Genomic DNA, 18,774 nt, shown 5'->3' with positions numbered 1-18,774 from the left:
GAGTGTGCCAAGGCAAGCATAGAGTAACTATGTATTCAAATCAGTGTACCTGCAGGTAGGTCTTGCTTTATAGGAAACTTGGATCTAAGCTCCCATTTCTGACGGCACTCGTTTTAACTTCTTTACAGGCTGACCTGTCAACCACTGAGCTAAGATAGAGCACAGAAGTCAAGGAAAGTGTTAATAAGGGATGACAAATTTTACCTGAGTATATATAGAATGTACTACTCTTTTCTCTGTCTCCCTCCCCTTCCTGCTCTCTTGACCACACTTTCATCTTTAAAAATATATTGAGTGCAGGGGCACCTGGGTGGCTCAGTGGGTTAAGTCTCTGCCTTCGGCTCGGGTCATGATCTCAGGGTCCTGGGATCAAGCCCCGAGTAGGGCTCTCTGCTGAGTGGGGAGTCTGCTGCTTCCCACCCTACCCCCCGCCTGCCTCCCTGCCTACTTGTGATCTCTGTCAAATAAAAATAAAATCTTTAAAAAAAAATACTGACTGCTTTTTGACTCTCCATAAGTAGCTTTAAACAGTGTATCTATAACTTGCATGAAAAAAACACATTAAATGGAATATATCTGTGCCTTATACCTAAGGGGCACCTCCCCAAAGGATGTGTAATGTGAAATGGGATGTCATTAGTTTTTGCTGTTTCTCTGTGAAATGAGACACTATAATTCCAATTTTGTAGATAAGGAAAATAAAACGCAGAAAGCTAAACTTACTTAATTAAGATCACATGCTAACAACACAGGATGTGGCCAAAACTTGCATCCTAGTTCCCCCACGCTACGTTGGCTTTAATGGAAAAAGAGGCAGTAATCTTTCAAGAGATTGTGCCTTAATTATTCATAACACTTGCATCTCTTTGAAATAAAGCTTACTATTTAACAGCCTTTCTTCTATACATATCTATGGCTGGAATTTGTCTATTTTCTATTCATCTTATTATTAACATATTGAAATGAATACAAAGTGGCCTTAGAAGGCCACATAAATTAATGCCTATACAATGGATGAAAAAGAAAAAGGAGGATAAGAATAATGCTAATGTATCAGATGGCATACAAAGAAGTCCTATAATTACAGGGTAAAAACAAATTTGACTCTTAGTAGCAGTCGAGGGGAAAATGGAAACATTTCATAGAACCCCGTATGTGAAACCAAAACATTTGAAAGCAGGACTATCCAGGGTAACTGCTCCACGGCAGACCCCGTATTCTGACCTTGATTCAGAAATGGCTGGTCCACCAAGCCCTCTGATCCCACATGCATCCCTGACTCCCTCTGAAAGCGAAACCCCGGCTCAGGCAAACAACGCTTCCAAAGTCCGATGCTGAAATAATTTTAATTTCCTAGTTGATTTTCTGTTTCCCAAGACTTTCATCAACATTACCCTCATAAAATCCAAGAATAGACACTCGCTCAAACAGAGAAGCTTCAGTTAGGTTATTTAGAAAAATTTGGTAGCCCCTGAAAATGACCCATAATCATTCTGAATTGCAGAAATGGGACTAAACATTTAATAGCAATCAGGAGATCAAAATAAAATTACCTATAGATGGACACTGGGGAGATGACAAAAAGAGATGAGGGTAGTTTGGTTTTGTTTCTTTTTTTTTTTTTTTTAAGATTTTATTTATTTATTTGACAGAGAGAGAGATGACAAGTAGGCAGAGCAGCAGGCAGAGAGAGAGAGAGAGAGAGAAGGAAGCAGGCTCCCCCCGGTCAGCAGGGAGCCTGATGTGGGGCTCGATTCCAGGACCCTGAGATCATGACCTGAGCCGAAGGCAGAGGCTTAACCCACTGAGCCACCCAGGCACCCTTGGTTTTGTTTCTTAATGATTAAGTTACAACTTGCATACCATAAAATTCAACCAAGACTTTTTAATAAATTTATACAGTTGTACAAAACTATCACCACAATCCAACTTTAGAACACTTCCACCTCCCAAAAGGCTCCCTTGACCCATTTGCAGCAATCCCTGCCCCACTCCCAGCCCCAAGCAATAGCTATCCTTGCCTTGTGCCTTTTGTAATTTTGCCTTCCCTGGAAAGTTCATATAAAAGGAAATGTATAATATGCCAGCTTCTGTGTCTGACTTATTTCACTTAACATAATGACTCTGAGGTTCACATATACTGTTGTATGTGTCAACTTTTTATTGTTGTGTGGTAGTCCCATTTATGGCTGTACCATATTTTGTTTATTCACCTGTTGATAGACATTTGGGTCGTTTCCAGTTTGGGCTATTATGAATAACGCCATAATGAACAATCACATAAAAGTTCTTGTGAGGACATGTGTTTTCATTTCTCTTAGGTAAACACCTAGGTGTGGAATTGCTAGGTCGTATACAAAGAGTGTGTTTAAGTTTTTATGAAAATCACCAAATGTTTCCCAAAATGATTTTTACACATTTAGCTGTGATGTCCTGAGGTATTTTCCATTCACACCAACATGTATGATGGCTCCAGTCTCTCTCTACATCCTCACTAACACTTCATACTGTTTTTTTTTTTTTTAAGCCTTTCTAGTGGGTATGAGGTGAGGTTGAGTTGAATTCCAGTTTTCAGTCAGTCAGAAATAGGCTCAAGAGCAGTCTCCTCCACTCCACCACTACACTGTATCTCCTTTCCTAAATGATCAGAGGAAATGAAATCTTTCAGGATTCAAAGGTTTGGGAAATTTTCCCCTCATGATTTTTTAATTCTCTATTTTTAAATTTCCCTTGAATAATCTATGAATATTACCAATTTGATCTTCCTATTATATCAAAGGGTTACTGGAAAGCACCTTGCTAGCCTATGGATTTGGTGATGAACAGAACAAAGGAAGACCCTCGAGCCACAGAGGGGTCTTCCCACACCTCTCACTCTACAGTGTTAAGTGTAAAGCTAGGGTCCTCATCCCAGCCCAAGCTACCGTTTACAGCCACTCTCCTTCCCATATAGGTAATTTTCACAGCTGTAAAACAAACCTTAGGATTCCAAATAAGCTTACCAGGCATTGCTAATTTTCTTCCCCTTTAGCCATTTCATTCAACTTACCTATGTTTTCCATGCCCTGGCCATGCATTAAGGGGGGAAAAAATGGCAGTGCACTCCTGCTTAAATTCTACCCAGCAGGTAAGAAAATATGTTACGTATGTTCGTATTTATCACATAATTGATTCCCTTCATGGAAAGGATTTGATTGACAGATGCTAATTATAACCAGAGAATTTTTAAAGCGAGTATTGCTACACAATTGTCAGGAGAATGGTGTCAGGAAAGCTGCCCAAAGCAAACTGTCACATGCCACATTTAAATTAACAAGGCAGCTTTAGCTGGCTTTCCACTAAGATACCTGCTGTGGATACCTGCTGTGTTCTTACTGCCCAGAGGATTTTTTTCCACCTTAATTACATAATGAAATAGCCTCATTTCCTACTCTGAAAGGCTGCCACGCACCAGGTAGCCCTCCAGAGTCCGTCTGAGGTCTTTCCTGGACTGATCTAGTTGTGCCATGTTTCTTCATGGAGACTTCCGGGCTGTTAACAGGCAAGAAAGGAGAGAGAGACCATGGCCAATGGTGAGCCAGGGAGTCCCTGTTGCTTCCAGGAAAAGGCCAGCTGGTGCCAAGATACCTCACCTAGGGCATTATCAGAATCTGATCCTTGCAAAAATCATCAGGAATTTGAAGGTTCATATTCAGAATATGAACCCATTATCTCACCATGCTGAATCTATCTTTCAAGTGAACAGAATGCCTCTTTTCTTTCTATTAATAATTAAACACTCATCAAAAGTTTGGTAGGAAAAAAAAAAGTTTGCCTGGTGAGTAGAGAATTAAAGAGGAAAGGAAATGAACAATTCTGAGAGGTTTCATCCAGGTCTCCATGGTCTGTGAACCAATCTCTAGGGTCTACCATGATTATGCAGTCTATAACCTGCACAACTGTATGGACAGTCTTTTTCTCTCTCTTGTGCATCATATTGCTCATGTATCTTAACTTGGTTTCTCTATTCGCTGGAGAGTCTAAGACAACACTGTTAATATTTGCTTCTTTAGACCCCTCAATTCCAGGTTGTATTTGATGTGCTAAAAATCACTGATGAAGATGCTCAATGTTCTCAGTAAAATAGTTGGTTTCTGGATTGAAGAGAGATTTATTTATTCTCCTCCTTCTCAGTGTGGATTTAATTATTTCAATGCTCAGAGAGTCTTCTTATGCCTCTGAGCATTAGGTTCTAGCAGGAGGAGAGGCAATCTGCTTTCACATGTACAGACATAGGGTATTAAATGTTGGAGAGACTCCTAGTCTCCTTTGAGACAACATGGAGAAATGGTCATGAGTATGAGTTCTGGAACCAGGTGCCTGGGTTGGAATCCTAGCCCAGGTTCGATCATCTGCAAAAATAAGATGTAATGGTACCTACCTCACAGGGTCATTATGAGAATAAAAGGTGTTAATACATAAAAACTGCTTACAGTAGTGCTAGACACATAAATAATCAGTGGTAGCTATTATTATTTTATTATATTATATTCTAGTATTATTCATCTGTATTCTATTATTATATTCCTCTACAAATCCATGTAACATAACATTCCTTCCCTACATCTCTGTATTACATTCCTCAATTTATTTTTTTTTTAATTTTTTAAAGATTTTATTAATTTATTTGACAGAGAGAGAAATCACAAGTAGGCAGAGAGGCAGGCAGAGGGAGAGGGGGAAGCAGGCTCCCTGCTTAGCAGAGAGCCTGATGCGGGGGTCCATCCCAGGACCCTGAGACCATGACCTGAGCCGAAGGCAGAGGCTTAACCCATTGAGCCACCCGGGTGCCTCTATATTCCTCAATTTAGTAATGAAGAGGCAGCTTGGTGGGAAACATCCATGTGTGTAGGTGGGCACGGGTCTGAATTCTTCAGAGATAGCCTTAAAGTAAGTAGCTATGGAGGATGTCTTGGTTCCCTCTGACCGCTATAATAAATTACCACAAACCTAATGGCTTAAAACAGCACAAATTTACTATCCTGCAGTTCTAAAAAGGGGTATCAATGCAGCATTCTTTCTGGATGCTGTAAGGGAGAACCATTCCTTTCCCTTTCCAGCTTCTCAAGGTGGCACACATCCTTTGGCTTGTGGCTGCTTCACTCCAACCTCTGCTTCCTGCACTTCTGGGCTTCTATCTCCTTCTTTGTTTCTAATGCTCCTCCTGCTCCCTTCCCCTTAACCAACTGAGCCACCCAGGTGTCCTTGCTCCCTTCCCCTTAAAAGAATGCTTGTGATTACACAAGGCCACCCAAATAATTCAGGTTAATCTCCCTCTTTGAGATCCTGAATCCAATCTGCAAAGTCCCTTTTTTCCAAATAAGGTAACATATTCACAGGATCTGGGGACAGGAAGTGGCTATCTTTAGGGAGGCATTACTCCACCTACCACCACAAAGGGTAAAGCACTGGATATCTCTGGAGACCATTAGAGCCAATGGGACCTACTCGGAGGTGACTCTACAGTCCCAAGGGGACCATGGCAATGTCTGGAGACATTTTTTGGCTGTCTCAAATTTTTGGCTGAGAGGGGAATGGTACGAGACATCTAGTGGATAAAAGGTCAGGGGTGCTGCTAAACATCCTATAATGTACGGGGCAGCCCCCTCCCCCAACAAAGAATTATCCAGGCCAAAATGTCAACAGTGATGAAACTGAGAAGCCGTGATTTAAAGCATGTGATTCCTTGAAATCTTCTGAGTCAGTAAGGCTTCAGCTCAAAGGAAGCCAGTTTCAGGACTTAGAATCACATGGAGAAGTTTGAGAGATCACAAGTAAACTCATAACTCCATGTTTTTGACCATCTTAGATGGTAAATAAGAGATGAATAATATTACTCATGCTTTAATAATAGGGTTTTGAACACTGCCTTAACTTGTTATTTGTTAAGTAGTGTTTGTTTTATTTTGGGTTTGGTGTAATCTTTCATACTGATACATTTCATACACACACAAATTATCTTTAGGTATGTGTTACAAACATCATTTGTGTCTATTATAGATATTTAAATTTGCAGATGTTCAGATTTAACATACCTAACACCAAATACATTTCAAGTTATCCGTGGCCTGCAATATTTCATTTTTGCCTTAGTATGACTTGATTTCTATGTATTGACTTCAAAGGATCGAAGAGTTTGTTGTTTTGTTTTGTTTTGTTTTGTTTTCCCCCGGCTTGTCATTTATTTATTAATTTTTTTAAAGTCAACTCTATGCCCAGTGTGGAGCTCAAACAACCCTGAGATCAAGAGTCGCACACCCTACCAACTGAGCCAGCCAGGCATCCCCTGGTTTGTAATTTAAAAGTGTCCAGTGATCCTTCTGAGTGACCCAGAGAGCAACAGGCACAGCCACTGTCTACATGCGAGCTGTTGTGGTGATGTCCCATCAGGTCATTCCTATTCAGTTTATAGAGCTGGTTAGCCTGTGAGGAATCTTATAAGCAAAGTATCAGCTGTCTTCCAAGAGCTTTATTGGCTTCATAAAGTCAACCTTAGCTCCTTTAAAGATGTCTGGTCATATCTGAGTCTATGCATGTTTCTCAAATGCGACATTTCAGTCAAAGCCTGGGCCTCATAACCAATGTTTCCAATTAGGGCCGCATCAGCTCTTTGAGGGCAGCGGGGGCTCTGGGAGCCCATGCAGCACACTGATCACTTGCCCTGACACCCTCATCCACCCGGAGAAAGATTTAAGCTAGAACCAACTTTCACTGAAAGTGAGCACCTTGCCTAGCAATACCTATTTTTCCAATTCTCTAGAATTCCATGCTTGCGTTTGAATTCTTCCAGTCTTTTAAAGTCATCTAGAACTGTCAAGAGGAGACTTTATATTCTTTTCAACATCTTTTTTCCTCCATCTTTCTCTTCCTTTCCGTCCACTGGACTCCACTCAATTCCCTTTCTTTAATACTTTCTTCTGCCCAAGAATTCCCGTAGAATTTTGTTAATTTGCAGCAACTTCTAAAAACAGTAGTTGTATCTTCTATGGCAGAAAAGGTTTACTAACTAGCAGGGGACTGTGGGCATGTGAGCAGGCATGAGTGTGAATACTGTATCCATGAGAGTGTGTTTCATCTTCATTTCTTCTCTCAGGAATAATAGTAACTATAAACCTGGAAGTATTCTAACAGTTTATAAACAAACAGAGCTGAATAAAAACAGAGTTATTCAGCAACTGACGCTATGTCTACTGTATATGTTTCTCTGCCAAGGAACAGTTTTGGAGCTGTTTTACATCTGGTATGATTTCTAACCTCCCATTAAAGGATACATGTTAAATATGTCTTAATGAATGGAAGTTTGCTAAACACTATTTTAAAAAGCCAAAGCCCCACCCCTAAGCAGTAAATCACATCTAAGAGTCCAGATTCCAGATATCACATTGCTAATTGGGGTAGGTACCCCGAGGGGAATCTGCCCAGATCTCGATGCCTCCCTAGTGAAAGGACTCCATTTCTTCAAAACCAAAAAAGAAAGAGAAAAATGGAGTAAGAAAGAGAGAAAGTGTGAGAGAATCTATAGCTTAAAAGACTTAAAAGACATGTCAAGTGTATTAAGGACAGAGAAACTTGGAGACAGTTAGAGGTTCACAGGAGACAGAGGGTGACAGGTAAGCAGGAGGTTCTCGAAACAGGAAGGTAATGAGCTTATAGTAAAAGCAGCTGGTAAAGAGAAAAGTGGGGCAGGGTTTGGAGGAGGAGCAAATGGTAACATTGACAAGTTGAGCACACACCAACTCTGGAACAGTGACCCTGGACATCTCCCAGCCAGGGTATCTGTGCAGTCATTTCTTGGGGAATAAAGAAACTTCTTTGGTTTCTGGGAAAGCCCTTGGATGGGCAAGTCCCTATTAGTATGTTGAGCAGCCAGTAGCTAATGTCCCAATCAGGCCTCCCTCCAGTCATGCAACCACATCTTAGGTGTCTTGCCAGCGCACATGAATTCCAGAACGACTACAGCAATGAAAATCTCAAAAAAACAATACAGAAAAGCAAAGGGCAAATATTCAGAACATAAAACTATCACCTAAAATCCTGAGACAGTTTCTCATCATTATTTTGCAAAGGACAATGAAGATCAAAAACCCAGATAAAACCATCTAACAGCAAATGGTTCAAAATCATTTGGGACAGGTTATTTCTCGGAGGAAATGTAAATATTAGAAAGGAGGTTTAGACTCTCCTGCCAAAGGAGACAAGAGGTAAATGCCGTGTTCATATCCCAGGGTGTGGTGCTCAGCTGCGACCTTTCTTCTCCTTGTCAAAATGTTTTTCTTTTTTGCACCACAGTCTAACTGATGTGATATCTCATAACTCCACATGCTTTCTCTGTTCCCTTCTCTGACTTTTCTTTTCCCTCCCCTCTAGTTCTTGATGTCTGGCCCTTATAGCTCATCTCCATTTTGGGAACTCAAGTACTCCCAGGGCTTCACCCATCACCCCCTGGACAGATCCTAAATGCACCACCTGAGAGATCTTCCACTCCATCCCTGCCTCTCTGCTGTCTCTCTCCTCTTGGGTATAACCCTGGAGTCAGCCCCCACATGTCCAAATCCATCTTAATCACATCTCTCCCTGAGACACACTTAACCTCCTAATGTCTCTATCTCTGTGCCCACTGCCACCATTATCCCAAGTCCTTCGGTTTTAAAAGTTGGCCTCATTTTCAAGTCCTTCATGGAGCAAGTCCATTCCACTGAGCCATCCCAATCTCCCTTCACGTTGTCACATAGCTCTCATCCCAGCACAGGCTGGCTCTTCCAAGCAGAGCAGCATGAGAGCAGCAGCCCCCACGTGCCCACCCTCTCTGGCACATGGCTTCTCACTCAACACACCCAACCCGGCATTCCTAGAATCATCTTTCAGCTTCTGCCTTACTGAACCATCGGTCCTGTAAAATAGTCATTTCTCCTTCATTACAGCATCAAGGCTAACATGTGGATTTTCAAAGCTCTCCATCACGTGTCCCTATTTATCAAGCCTACATATGCACTGCTTCTCAACAACATGATTTATTTCTGTTGTTCGTTCTCCCTGTATGGCAATCCCTCTTCCGTACCTCCATTTCCAAACCCAGCCCTGTTTCAAAGGCCCTCCCAAATCTCCACTTCTCCACCTAGCTTTACAGACTACATTTCACTCTCTTCTTGGTTCTCACCCGCTCACGACCTGCATCGAGAAATCAACATTAACGACATGACCACGCTCACCAGTTCAATGTGTTGATTTTCTTTCTCCAACCACAGGGCAAGCTCCATTAAGCTAGAGATACAGTTCTCTATCACCCTACCAAACACTCCAGGTATGAAAAGAGTAAATGATTTTTTGGAATAAACTAGCTAATTAATCTACTACTTATATTTAGATTCTCCTTGACTATAAATAAATGAGGTATAAGGAATAAAAGTATAAACAAAGAAAATGTAGGGATGCTTGCCTATTAGCATTTGATTTTTAAATGCCATTCATTACTTGCAAAACTTTTAAATTTAAAAGCCATCTTCTTACCTGATTTTATGCAGTCTGATGACTTACAAATACCATCTAGAAAAAGAAGGAAACATGCATAAATATTTCCAATACGGTTTTCTAAATTCTCACTACCTTTTGTTCTTTTAAAAACTGCAAACTAAATAATCAATTCCATCAAGCAAGAGCTAAGAAACCCGAGTATTTATATCATTGTCAATAGCTAGAAATAAATACACAGAAATAAAATAGGCAAATCCTAAATTTAAAATTTTGATAATGATGGAAACAGTGCATTAATTATATCATCTCTACCCACTAAGACCTAGGTCTATCAGATTGAAATAATCAGCCCTTTTAGTCTGGTAATCTTTTTTTTCTTCCTATTAAGGAACCAATCTTTTCTAACCCTTATTGTGAAAAACTTTTAAGACTCAAATTAGACCTCTTAGATTCCTGTGAGCTCCTTTACACTTTCAATGACACAACAAATTTCACTAATTGAAGTTGGCCATAAAATAGTGCACACCTTAATTAAATACAATTATACATTAGAATCCTTCTAACATAAGCATGAGTACACTAAATATACTTGGCAATTAATAACTTAGCTCAAACATGACAGACATTGTACTTTAGTCCGAGTTAATTGTTTAGACATATTGATGTGACATTTTATAAAGGAATCTTTATACCACCATCCTTCAGTGTCCCTCTCCTTAACAGATTCATTTGGCAGATGAAAAAAGCATCAGATGAAGATCCCACTCTCGTGTGCAGGTATGTGCACACGAGTGTGGTAATAACTCACCATCATAGGTTGCATAGAGTGCGATCATCGTTGCAGCAATGACGGTAAGGAGCAGGACAAGGACCGAGAGAGTGATCTCCAGGGAGGTCCATCGTTGTTTCTTTGGCCTTGGAGTACTGATATCTGTTATATCCATCTGACTTTCTGATCTGCCCATCACCTAAAATCTGTAAATAAAAAAAAAAAGTCTTTGAATACCACTAATAACAAATTAATAAATAGAGAAAAAGAAGAGGAAATGTATGTACAATTTTCCATAGGCTTAACACGGCTAAATAAAAATAAAGGGTTAATTCATTTTAAATAGAAATAAATTGTTGTTGTTGTTGTAGAAAGTCAGAATTTTGATTCTGAAAACAAAGAGTACAGAGCCAATGAATCTGACATGACAGGTCATAATCAATCCATCTTTCTCTCTTTCTTTAAAAAAAAATACATATATATATATGTATATATATATGTATCACTGATGATCCAAGCAAAATTAGACAAGAAGTCTCGGCTAAATACTCACATAGGACTCCTTTGGCAGTTCATAAGCAAATAACTGCTGCACCATCATAAAGCAAAGTTTTAAACTCACCCTTCTGAACTTTGGACAACATCAAAGGTGAATTTTGTATCTTGCGCCAGTGGCTTCTTTATAAGCATGGAAATCAATTACTAATACCTTGAGGTTTTGACTAAGCAATAATTTGAAACATGAATACAGATAAAAACAAAAAAGGAACAAATACTTGTGATAGTTAATTTTTAGTCTTAAAAACAACTTTTATTTTTACAGTTCAAAATTATAGCTACTGCTGATGTGGGTATCTATTAACTGGTTAGGCAACATTCTGAAAATGGTCACTTGTTAAACCCAAAGTCAGTGGTTTACACCCAGGGATGAAAGATGTTACCCTTAATCAATGTTTCTTTGTGTGACAGAAGAAGAAAAATATATATACAATTTTAAAAAATTCTACCCTGGAGGCCAGGGTAACTGTTGTTAAAATACTTATTTAATTTGTATTTAAATTAATATGAATACTTCTACTAAGAGCTGATATTTATTGAGTACGTCCCTAAAACACTAGTTCTTAGTGCTTTATACGTACTCGCTGATTTCATCTTTGTAAGGTGGCCACTAATATTCCAGTTTTGTACTTAGGAAACTGAAGCACAGAAAATTCAGGTAATTTGCCCAACTACACAACTAGTAAATGTCCTTTACAAATCCAACACATTTGGTCACTGCTTGAAATAGAAATATATCATCACACAATAAAAGCTATTTTAGATCTTAGTGCAGAAGTTTTTTTTTTTGGGGGGGGGGAAGGGAAATCAAAGGCATGTAAGCCGAAATAATAAATTTCATTATGTTTCTCTTAGAGGCCGTGTGATTTTTTACTGACCATCCACCAAAGCCCAGACTTCAATTTTTCTGCATGACTGTAGAAAAGAGCATCATAAACTAACAGACTAGCTGTTTATAGTTTGATACAAATTAAGCATATAATTTAGTTCCTAGATGAAGTGACTGCTCAGAAATACCCCTAGAGTTAAAGAGCTTTGTTGAATACCCACAATCTCCGGTGAGTGTGTTTTGTGGAAACTGAGGCACAGGATAAAGTTGAAATGGAGTCTATATTTGAAGTGTGGCCTGGAAGATCCCGCTGATAACTAGGAATTTAATCTCCCCAGTGAGTTATTAATAAGTGAACAACAAATGGACTTTAGAGTTCTGGATACAAAGTCTTAAGCATGCTGTTCTCTTGATTACATGAGGCTATAACCAAGGACAGACTATCAAATAAAAATATTTTATTAGATCATGAAAACTGTGTCTGCTCAATAAAAGTGGAATGTAATGTACCTGAATTTTAAAATGTCTTACTTAATGGTTATGTAACTCATGTTGGCTTAGTCTCACAGCGCCTGGGGTTATGATATGGAATTGCATTGATCGTGGTTCCTTGGAGTTTTAATAGGGATGGTGACTGGGAAAGAAAAGATGGGACCAAATTTAGTACTTGGACACCATACAGAGAGATTCATAATAAAAAGAATAATTTTCCCAGTTTCCCCAGAAGAATTCAAGAGCAACCCAAAGAGCATCTGAATATTAATCACATTTCCCTTTCTGGAGCATGTGTCTTCCTGTTCTAATATTTCAGAGACAATCTACGGAAGAGTATTTCTCAAATAATACCGTCCACTTCTCCTTTTGGTTCTTAGAAACAATAATCAGCTTCTCTAGGGCTAAGAACAAGGGCAGCCACAGGGTTAAATTAAAGCTGCTCTTTGGCACCACCAGGCTTCCAACTAGCAAGAAAACTAGTAGGCAGGCATGTCTGTCTTTCTCCCTGCTGTGTGACTTTTTCTTCACATCTCCTCCTTACCATGGAGATTGGGGTAAGAGGCAGCTGGGCTCCCAATGGTTGTGCACCTAAGCCCACAGAAACTGTTATAGGGAAATAGAGGCAGTGACCAAAACTGCTAGTCCTTTTACTGGCATCAAAAAGGTATCATCTTTGAATTACCTGCAAACTCTCCATCTGCCCCTCTTGTAAACGCTCTGCGAAGTGTTTTTTGCTCCTAAGGAACACTTCTGAACAGCACTGAGCAAAAACAGAAATGAGGCCAGTGTAACTGCCTCGTTAACCTCGTCACTCATGTTCAGATATCTGTGGTGGATTCATTATTTTCTTGTAAAAAAACAGGGGTCAGAATCTCAAATATCAGGATGGAAGATATCACCAACTCCCAGTCACAGAAGAGCCACCTCAACCACACCCAACCGCATTTTAGGGGAGGGTGGGTTGGGGGCAATTGCACAAAAGAATACAAAATATATATATATAAAGTTGACACTTAAAGTTCCATATAAAGTAGGATATGCCAAAAAATACCTAACATGTTTAAAATACTGCATCTCAATGTAGTGATATGGTCAGAAAAACTTAAACCAAAAAGTAGACACATCCCCAGGAAAGGATAGAGATCTAGGAGATCGAACCCAAAAAGAAATCTGTGAACTTCAGCTTAATCACATCCCCCAAAGAATAAATGATTATTTTGCTTAAGTAGAAACTGCATTTCAAAGTGATATAACACAGCAATTCCTTTATCAATTGACAACAGGCATCACTTCATGACAGAGTCCAATCAAAGACCCTACAGGATAATAGTTTTGTTAAAGGGAAGCCTATAAACCAAAGTGATTTTCCTCTTCACAGCACTTTACCACGCTAGCCTTTCTGCAAGCCCCTGAGGGTACACTACTGAAACAGTTTGTATGATGGAAACTGAGGCACAGGAAGCAGGAGAAACAGGTTCCATATTTAGGCTGTGGCTGCAGAAGCTGAGCAGGCTCAAGAGAAATCATTTCCTTTTTTTTTTGCCAGGACATTAATTTGTAGGTGTTCCCAGGGCCTGGGGTACGGAGTTCCGGACACCAAGTACCAAGCACATCACTCCCATATGCAGTGTAGCTATTCAACAGAAGTCACAGCTTGGAGTTCAAGAAAGTCTCGGACAAATTTCTGTCTGCGCTGGAACCCAGAAAGAACGCAAGAGAGTGAAGTGGCTGCAAGCTTTCCAAGCCGATCTGCGGATTAGCAGGTTCTAAACGCTGACACCGCAAGTCAGGTTAACTACTTTTCAGTTTAATAAAATTACCATTTGCATCACCTATGGGCGAGGAACAGGCTCGATCAAGTGGCTAACGAGGAATGTTTGGTTGCAATTACCCTCGTTTTCAAATACAAATAGCATGAGACCGATCAGGTGCGGAAACTTTCATCTACAAAAGAACTCCCCTCTGCTCCAGCCAACCAACCCTCGCTGACACAAGCACGCTATCAGCATAAATTATATAGAGCAAACTAAGGTTAAGGCAAGACGAAGAGGTAGGATAACGAAAGGATCTTCAGGTTAGGAAAAGTAAAAATAGAAAAGTGAGTTACAAATGAGAAGAGAATCCCATAGAAACCAAAATGAAAACAAACCTTCCCTTAAAGAAAAAAAAAAGAAAGAAAGAAAGAAAGAGGAAGAAAGAGGAAAAGAAATCAGTGTCTCTGCAGCCGAATGGCAAATTCCCAGCCCCCAAATCCCTCCCCCCTGCAATTCGGCAGCGCTGATCTCGACAAGCGAACAGAACTCCCCGAGGCAGAGGCTGCAGGGAGCTACGGCAAGGAACCTGAGGAGTCGCCCCGACATCACTCGCAGAGCCCTCCTCCCAGGTCACCCTCTTTGCCCCTTTGCCTCACTCTTCAGGTCCTAGTTGCGGCTCCTTCCCAGGGCACGCCTCCCTCGCCCACGGCCGCAGGGTCCCGGGCGCTCGGTGGCACCCGACCCGAGCCGCCGACCCTGCTCCACGCGCCTCCCGGGCAGCCGCTCCCCTGGGTCGGCTGTGCCCGCCCCGCGCCCGTCCCGCGGGTCGGCTGTGCCCGCCCCGTGCCCGTCCCGCAGGCTCCCACCGCCCGCGCGCTCTCGCGCCCTTCGGACCCTTCTCCCCAGCTCCCAGGTGCTGGCTCGCTCTCCCGGGACTCACCAGTGGGATTCGGGAGAAGTTGGAGGCGGCTGAGCAAGACACATCCCGACCAATGAGCGCGCGGGGCCGGGCGTGGGGAGCCCCGCCGAGCGCCGCTCGGTCCGTGCGTCCGCCCCAGCGCGCCCCGAGCGGCGCGGGCTCCGGGCTGCGGACGGCGGCGGCGCCGAGCCAAGGCGGACTCCGGGGAGGTTCCGGGCCCCGCGGCGGCCAGGGCCCGGGGGAGCGAGGGGGAACCGGGCATCCCTCGGACCCGCGCCCGGAGAGACTCACCGTGGCCTCTCAGCAGATCCCGCGCCGGGAGTTGGGCGGCTGCTCCCGCCTGCGCTCGGTCCAGCTTCGCCACTTGCACATCTCCGCGCCCCGCGCGTCTCGGCGCTCTCACCCCCCCTCCGCCTCACCGCCGCAGGACGAGCGAGAGGAGCAGTTCCCTGGGTGACCTGAAGGTTTCCGCTAGGTCTCCCGAACCCTCTCACATCTTGTGTGGGGGCCGGGCGTGCGAGTGTGCGAGAAAGCACCCCCCCACACACACACCTCACCCTTCCCAAAAGGGCTTCGCCAAATATTCTTGGAATTGCTCAGCTTCGGGGCTCTCAAGAAAACAATACATTGTCTCTACGAGATTGTGTAGTGCTGATGAAGGTTCTGTTGCTCTCCCGGGTCAACCTGAGACAAAAATGATTCTCTTCTCGCAGTCTTCTTTCGCGCTCTCTCTCGCTCCTTCTCCTGCCTCTATCCAAGCTTCCTTCCTTTCTCATTTTTTAGGTTCTCTCCCTTCCTCTTTTTTGTTTTCTTTCTTTCTTCCCTTTCTCTCGTTACCCCCTCTCTCCCTTTTGGTTTTTCTTTCTCCTCGTCTCTTTGCTTTCTCTCCTTTTCTTTCTCTTTCTTTCTTTCTTTCTTTTTTTTTTTTTTTTTTTTTTTTTTTTTTTTTTTTTTTTTTTTTTTGTCAGCCCAAAATGATGTCAAGAGCTATATTATGTACTGAAACTCCCCACTCCCACCTCCTGACTCTTGGGAATCCAGTGATGTGTATATCTGAAGGCTTGGGGATGGGGAGTGGGAAAGTCACAGGAAAAATAGGCTACAGTGTGTCTGCTCTACCTATTAAAATTAGTTATGTGGCTGGACCCTTGTCATTTTAGTGGAGCCAAGCAGCACACCATTTTCATGTAAGAAATGGAATTCCTTCTCAAGGAAGTTTAAGAAAAAGAAAATACTTTTTGCACAGAGGTGATTCCTTTATAAAAGCTGCCTTTAGCAGTTTTAAGTGTCAAGGAGCTCAGAAGAACTAGACCTCCCCTATTGGTTTTGTTGTTGTTTTGCTTACATAATTTTTAGTTTAGTTATTCAATGCCAAGCACATATGAGTAGCTTTAACAGTGATCCCTTTCCTTTTTCGGATCATGTCTAATTGCAAACACAGAGAAACACACACACGCACACACACACACACACACACACCCCTGGGAAAGTCCTACTGAAATACAGGTGACTTTTCGTGAACTTGCAATTATCTGTTTTTAACATCAAGTGACTGACAGATTTTACATTTTTTATATGGTAGAGCTGAAAGGCAGGGAGAAAAAGCGGTACTTGCTAATAGTAAATGGAATACAATGGAGAGACATTTTTTTCAAAAAGTTAAAGCAATCATTAAATAATTGGATTAATCTAGGTTAATCTAATATATAGGCTTCAAGAGTACTCTCTCCATATCTCTATGCTTCACTCTTTCTTGGTGCATGTGTTAGATGCCACTTAACCCACACGCAATCCTAAAATACAGATATAATCGCCCTACAAATGAGCATAAGGAGCTTGGCTAAGTAAAAATCACCCAGAACTGTTTCAACTGGAAATGTGAACCCAGTTCATTTTTTTTTTAAAAGATTTTAGTTATTTATTTGACAGGCAGAGATCACAAGTAGGCAGAGAGGCAGGCAGAGAGAGAGGGGGGCGGGGAAGCAGGCTCCCTGCCTAGCAGAGAGCCCAATGTGGGACTCGATCCTAGGACCCTGAGATCATGACCTGAGCTGAAGGCAGAGGCTTAACCTACTGAGACACCCAGGCGCCCCTCTTTTTTTTTTTTTAAAGATTTTATTTTTAAGTAATCTCTATACCTACCGTGGGGCTTGAATTTACAAATCCCAAGATCAAGAGTCCCGTGCTCTACCCACTGAGCCAGCCACGTACCCCTAAACCTTGTTTATTTTGATTCAAATGCTGAGTTACTGGTATCCTCATTATACAGAAAGTCCTGAAGCATAGATAGGTGAGCTACTAAAATTCACTGTGTGAAAACCTAGATCTTCTAACACTCCAGTGCTTAATTTTTATTACTGTTCAGTATAATTACCAAAATGTTATTTCAACCTTACATAATCAACAGTGAACTAAAAGGAGTTCAAAAAGTCCTCTCTTTTTTTTTTTTTTCCCCAGGTAGCCAGTCCTCAGTTCCTTCATCGGGATCCCCATGTATTAAAAATGTAATACATTTCTTCTGATTAACATAATAATGAATGTTGGGGGGGTGCCATGGCCAGAATAATCCCTAAATTTGCATATCAACAGGAAATGCAAGTCAAACTCATGCCCGATCTTAAGATTTCTATTTAAACTTTTCAGTCTACATTTTGTTTTCCAATTTGCGCAAAAATTTTAAACAGGAAAAGTTCTTTTGTAAGGTAATAGAATATCCTTGTATTTCATGAATATCTTATTACCAGTAGAAAATAAGGCAGTCTGATTTGTGTATAGTGCCTCTAAACTTATAGCTGAAAGTTGAAAATAAAGGTGATTCATTTAAATTCTTTTAAAAATTAAAGATTTGATAATGAGAACTTTTCAGACTGTTCTGTTATAGCATATATCATAGTTTTAGTCCTGTCTTGTGGCTCGAAGAAAAACCCTACAGGAACTCTTGGTAAGGGTATTTTATAAGAAAAAAAGAGTGGATACAGAGTACACAGCAAAGGAAAAATGGCATGGTTAGTTATCTTTAGACGGTCTTTCAGCTGATAGTCAAGTGTGTTTCTCACAAGAAATCTAATCTCATTAAAGTTTACCAGAAATTTAAGGGTTTTATCAAATATGCTAAATCCCTTCCCAGAAGGAGGTTATGCAAGTCTGAGAAGATTTCTCTTCTAAGGGTTCTAATGAAAAGCCCCCAGGTTTGATGAAACTCAAAAAACTGAGATTTACAGAGGTTGTCCAAGGTCATGCAATTTGGGGAGTTATAAAAATGGAGGAGAAAGAAGTCTGCCCCGCTACCACACCTAAGTTATTAAGCGTGGAATGCGTTGGTTCAGGCAAGTTGCAGAATAGATCCTTAAAAACCGATCTTATATGCAACACTTATAAATGCTTGATAAAAGTCTTTCTTTTAAAGGCCCTTTAAATGCACCACTGAGCCAGCAAGAAAGTGAAGGAAAAGCCAAAATCATAGAATTCAGCCAGGAATTCAGCAAGGCTTGTAAGCACTAAAAATGGCGCTGCCCAGGGGCATCAACCTATCTCTGTAGGCCTCACCAAACCTAGAGCTACAGTTTTAACAGGACTTAGAAGTGCCGGGGACTTCGTAGGGAGCAGGTGAAAAGTCAGGTCAGAGACTCCTACATAAAGCTGAGCCCACTGAAAAGAAACATCTGTAGTGCAAAGGTGAACTAGAAAACAGAAAAAACAGGACTTGAACTCCATTCCCACTTCCTCCCTTGCCTCCCCACGCCAAACATAAATGTTTGCTTTTTTCGGCTTGACTTAGATAGGTGTATTTAGGCCAAAAACTTCTGGTGAAAATTCATAACCAGATTTCAGATGGATAGTAGGGCTAGGATTTAAACTAATTATGTGGCATGAAAATTCCCAAGTTAAACATCTATAATAAAGTCGTTCCAGCGAGACTATGCCAAACAAAAACTGAGAG

At 41.3% G+C, this 18,774-nt stretch overlaps 1 protein-coding gene across 4 annotated transcripts in view; it reads right to left on the bottom strand.

Annotated features, from left to right (window-relative positions):
- The window catches only part of MME (membrane metalloendopeptidase), a 101,991-nt gene extending 86,681 nt beyond the window's left edge, over positions 1–15,310 (bottom strand). The window contains exons 1-3 of one of the 4 annotated variants that reach the window (XM_032852554.1): positions 15,126–15,310; positions 10,319–10,485; positions 9,547–9,582 (exon numbers count right to left, since the gene is read on the bottom strand). In XM_032852554.1, coding sequence (XP_032708445.1) covers positions 9,547–9,582; positions 10,319–10,475 — 193 coding nt within the window. In that variant the 5' untranslated portion in view covers positions 10,476–10,485; positions 15,126–15,310. Of the gene's footprint in view, positions 1–9,546; positions 9,583–10,318; positions 10,486–10,832; positions 10,892–14,571; positions 14,693–14,855; positions 14,963–15,125 lie in introns of those variants that run through there. The other 3 variants (XM_032852557.1, XM_032852556.1, XM_032852555.1) reach the window with 3 other exon arrangements.
- Positions 15,311–18,774: the final 3,464 nt, after the last annotated feature.

The sequence above is a fragment of the Lontra canadensis genome, unplaced genomic scaffold (genome assembly GCF_010015895.1).
Source record: "Lontra canadensis isolate GAN:19392208 unplaced genomic scaffold, GSC_riverotter_1.0 scaffold6, whole genome shotgun sequence".
In the NCBI taxonomy this organism is placed as follows: domain Eukaryota; kingdom Metazoa; phylum Chordata; class Mammalia; order Carnivora; family Mustelidae; genus Lontra; species Lontra canadensis.
Note: the sequence above shows the minus strand (reverse complement) of the source record. Positions and strands in the feature narration are given on the sequence as shown.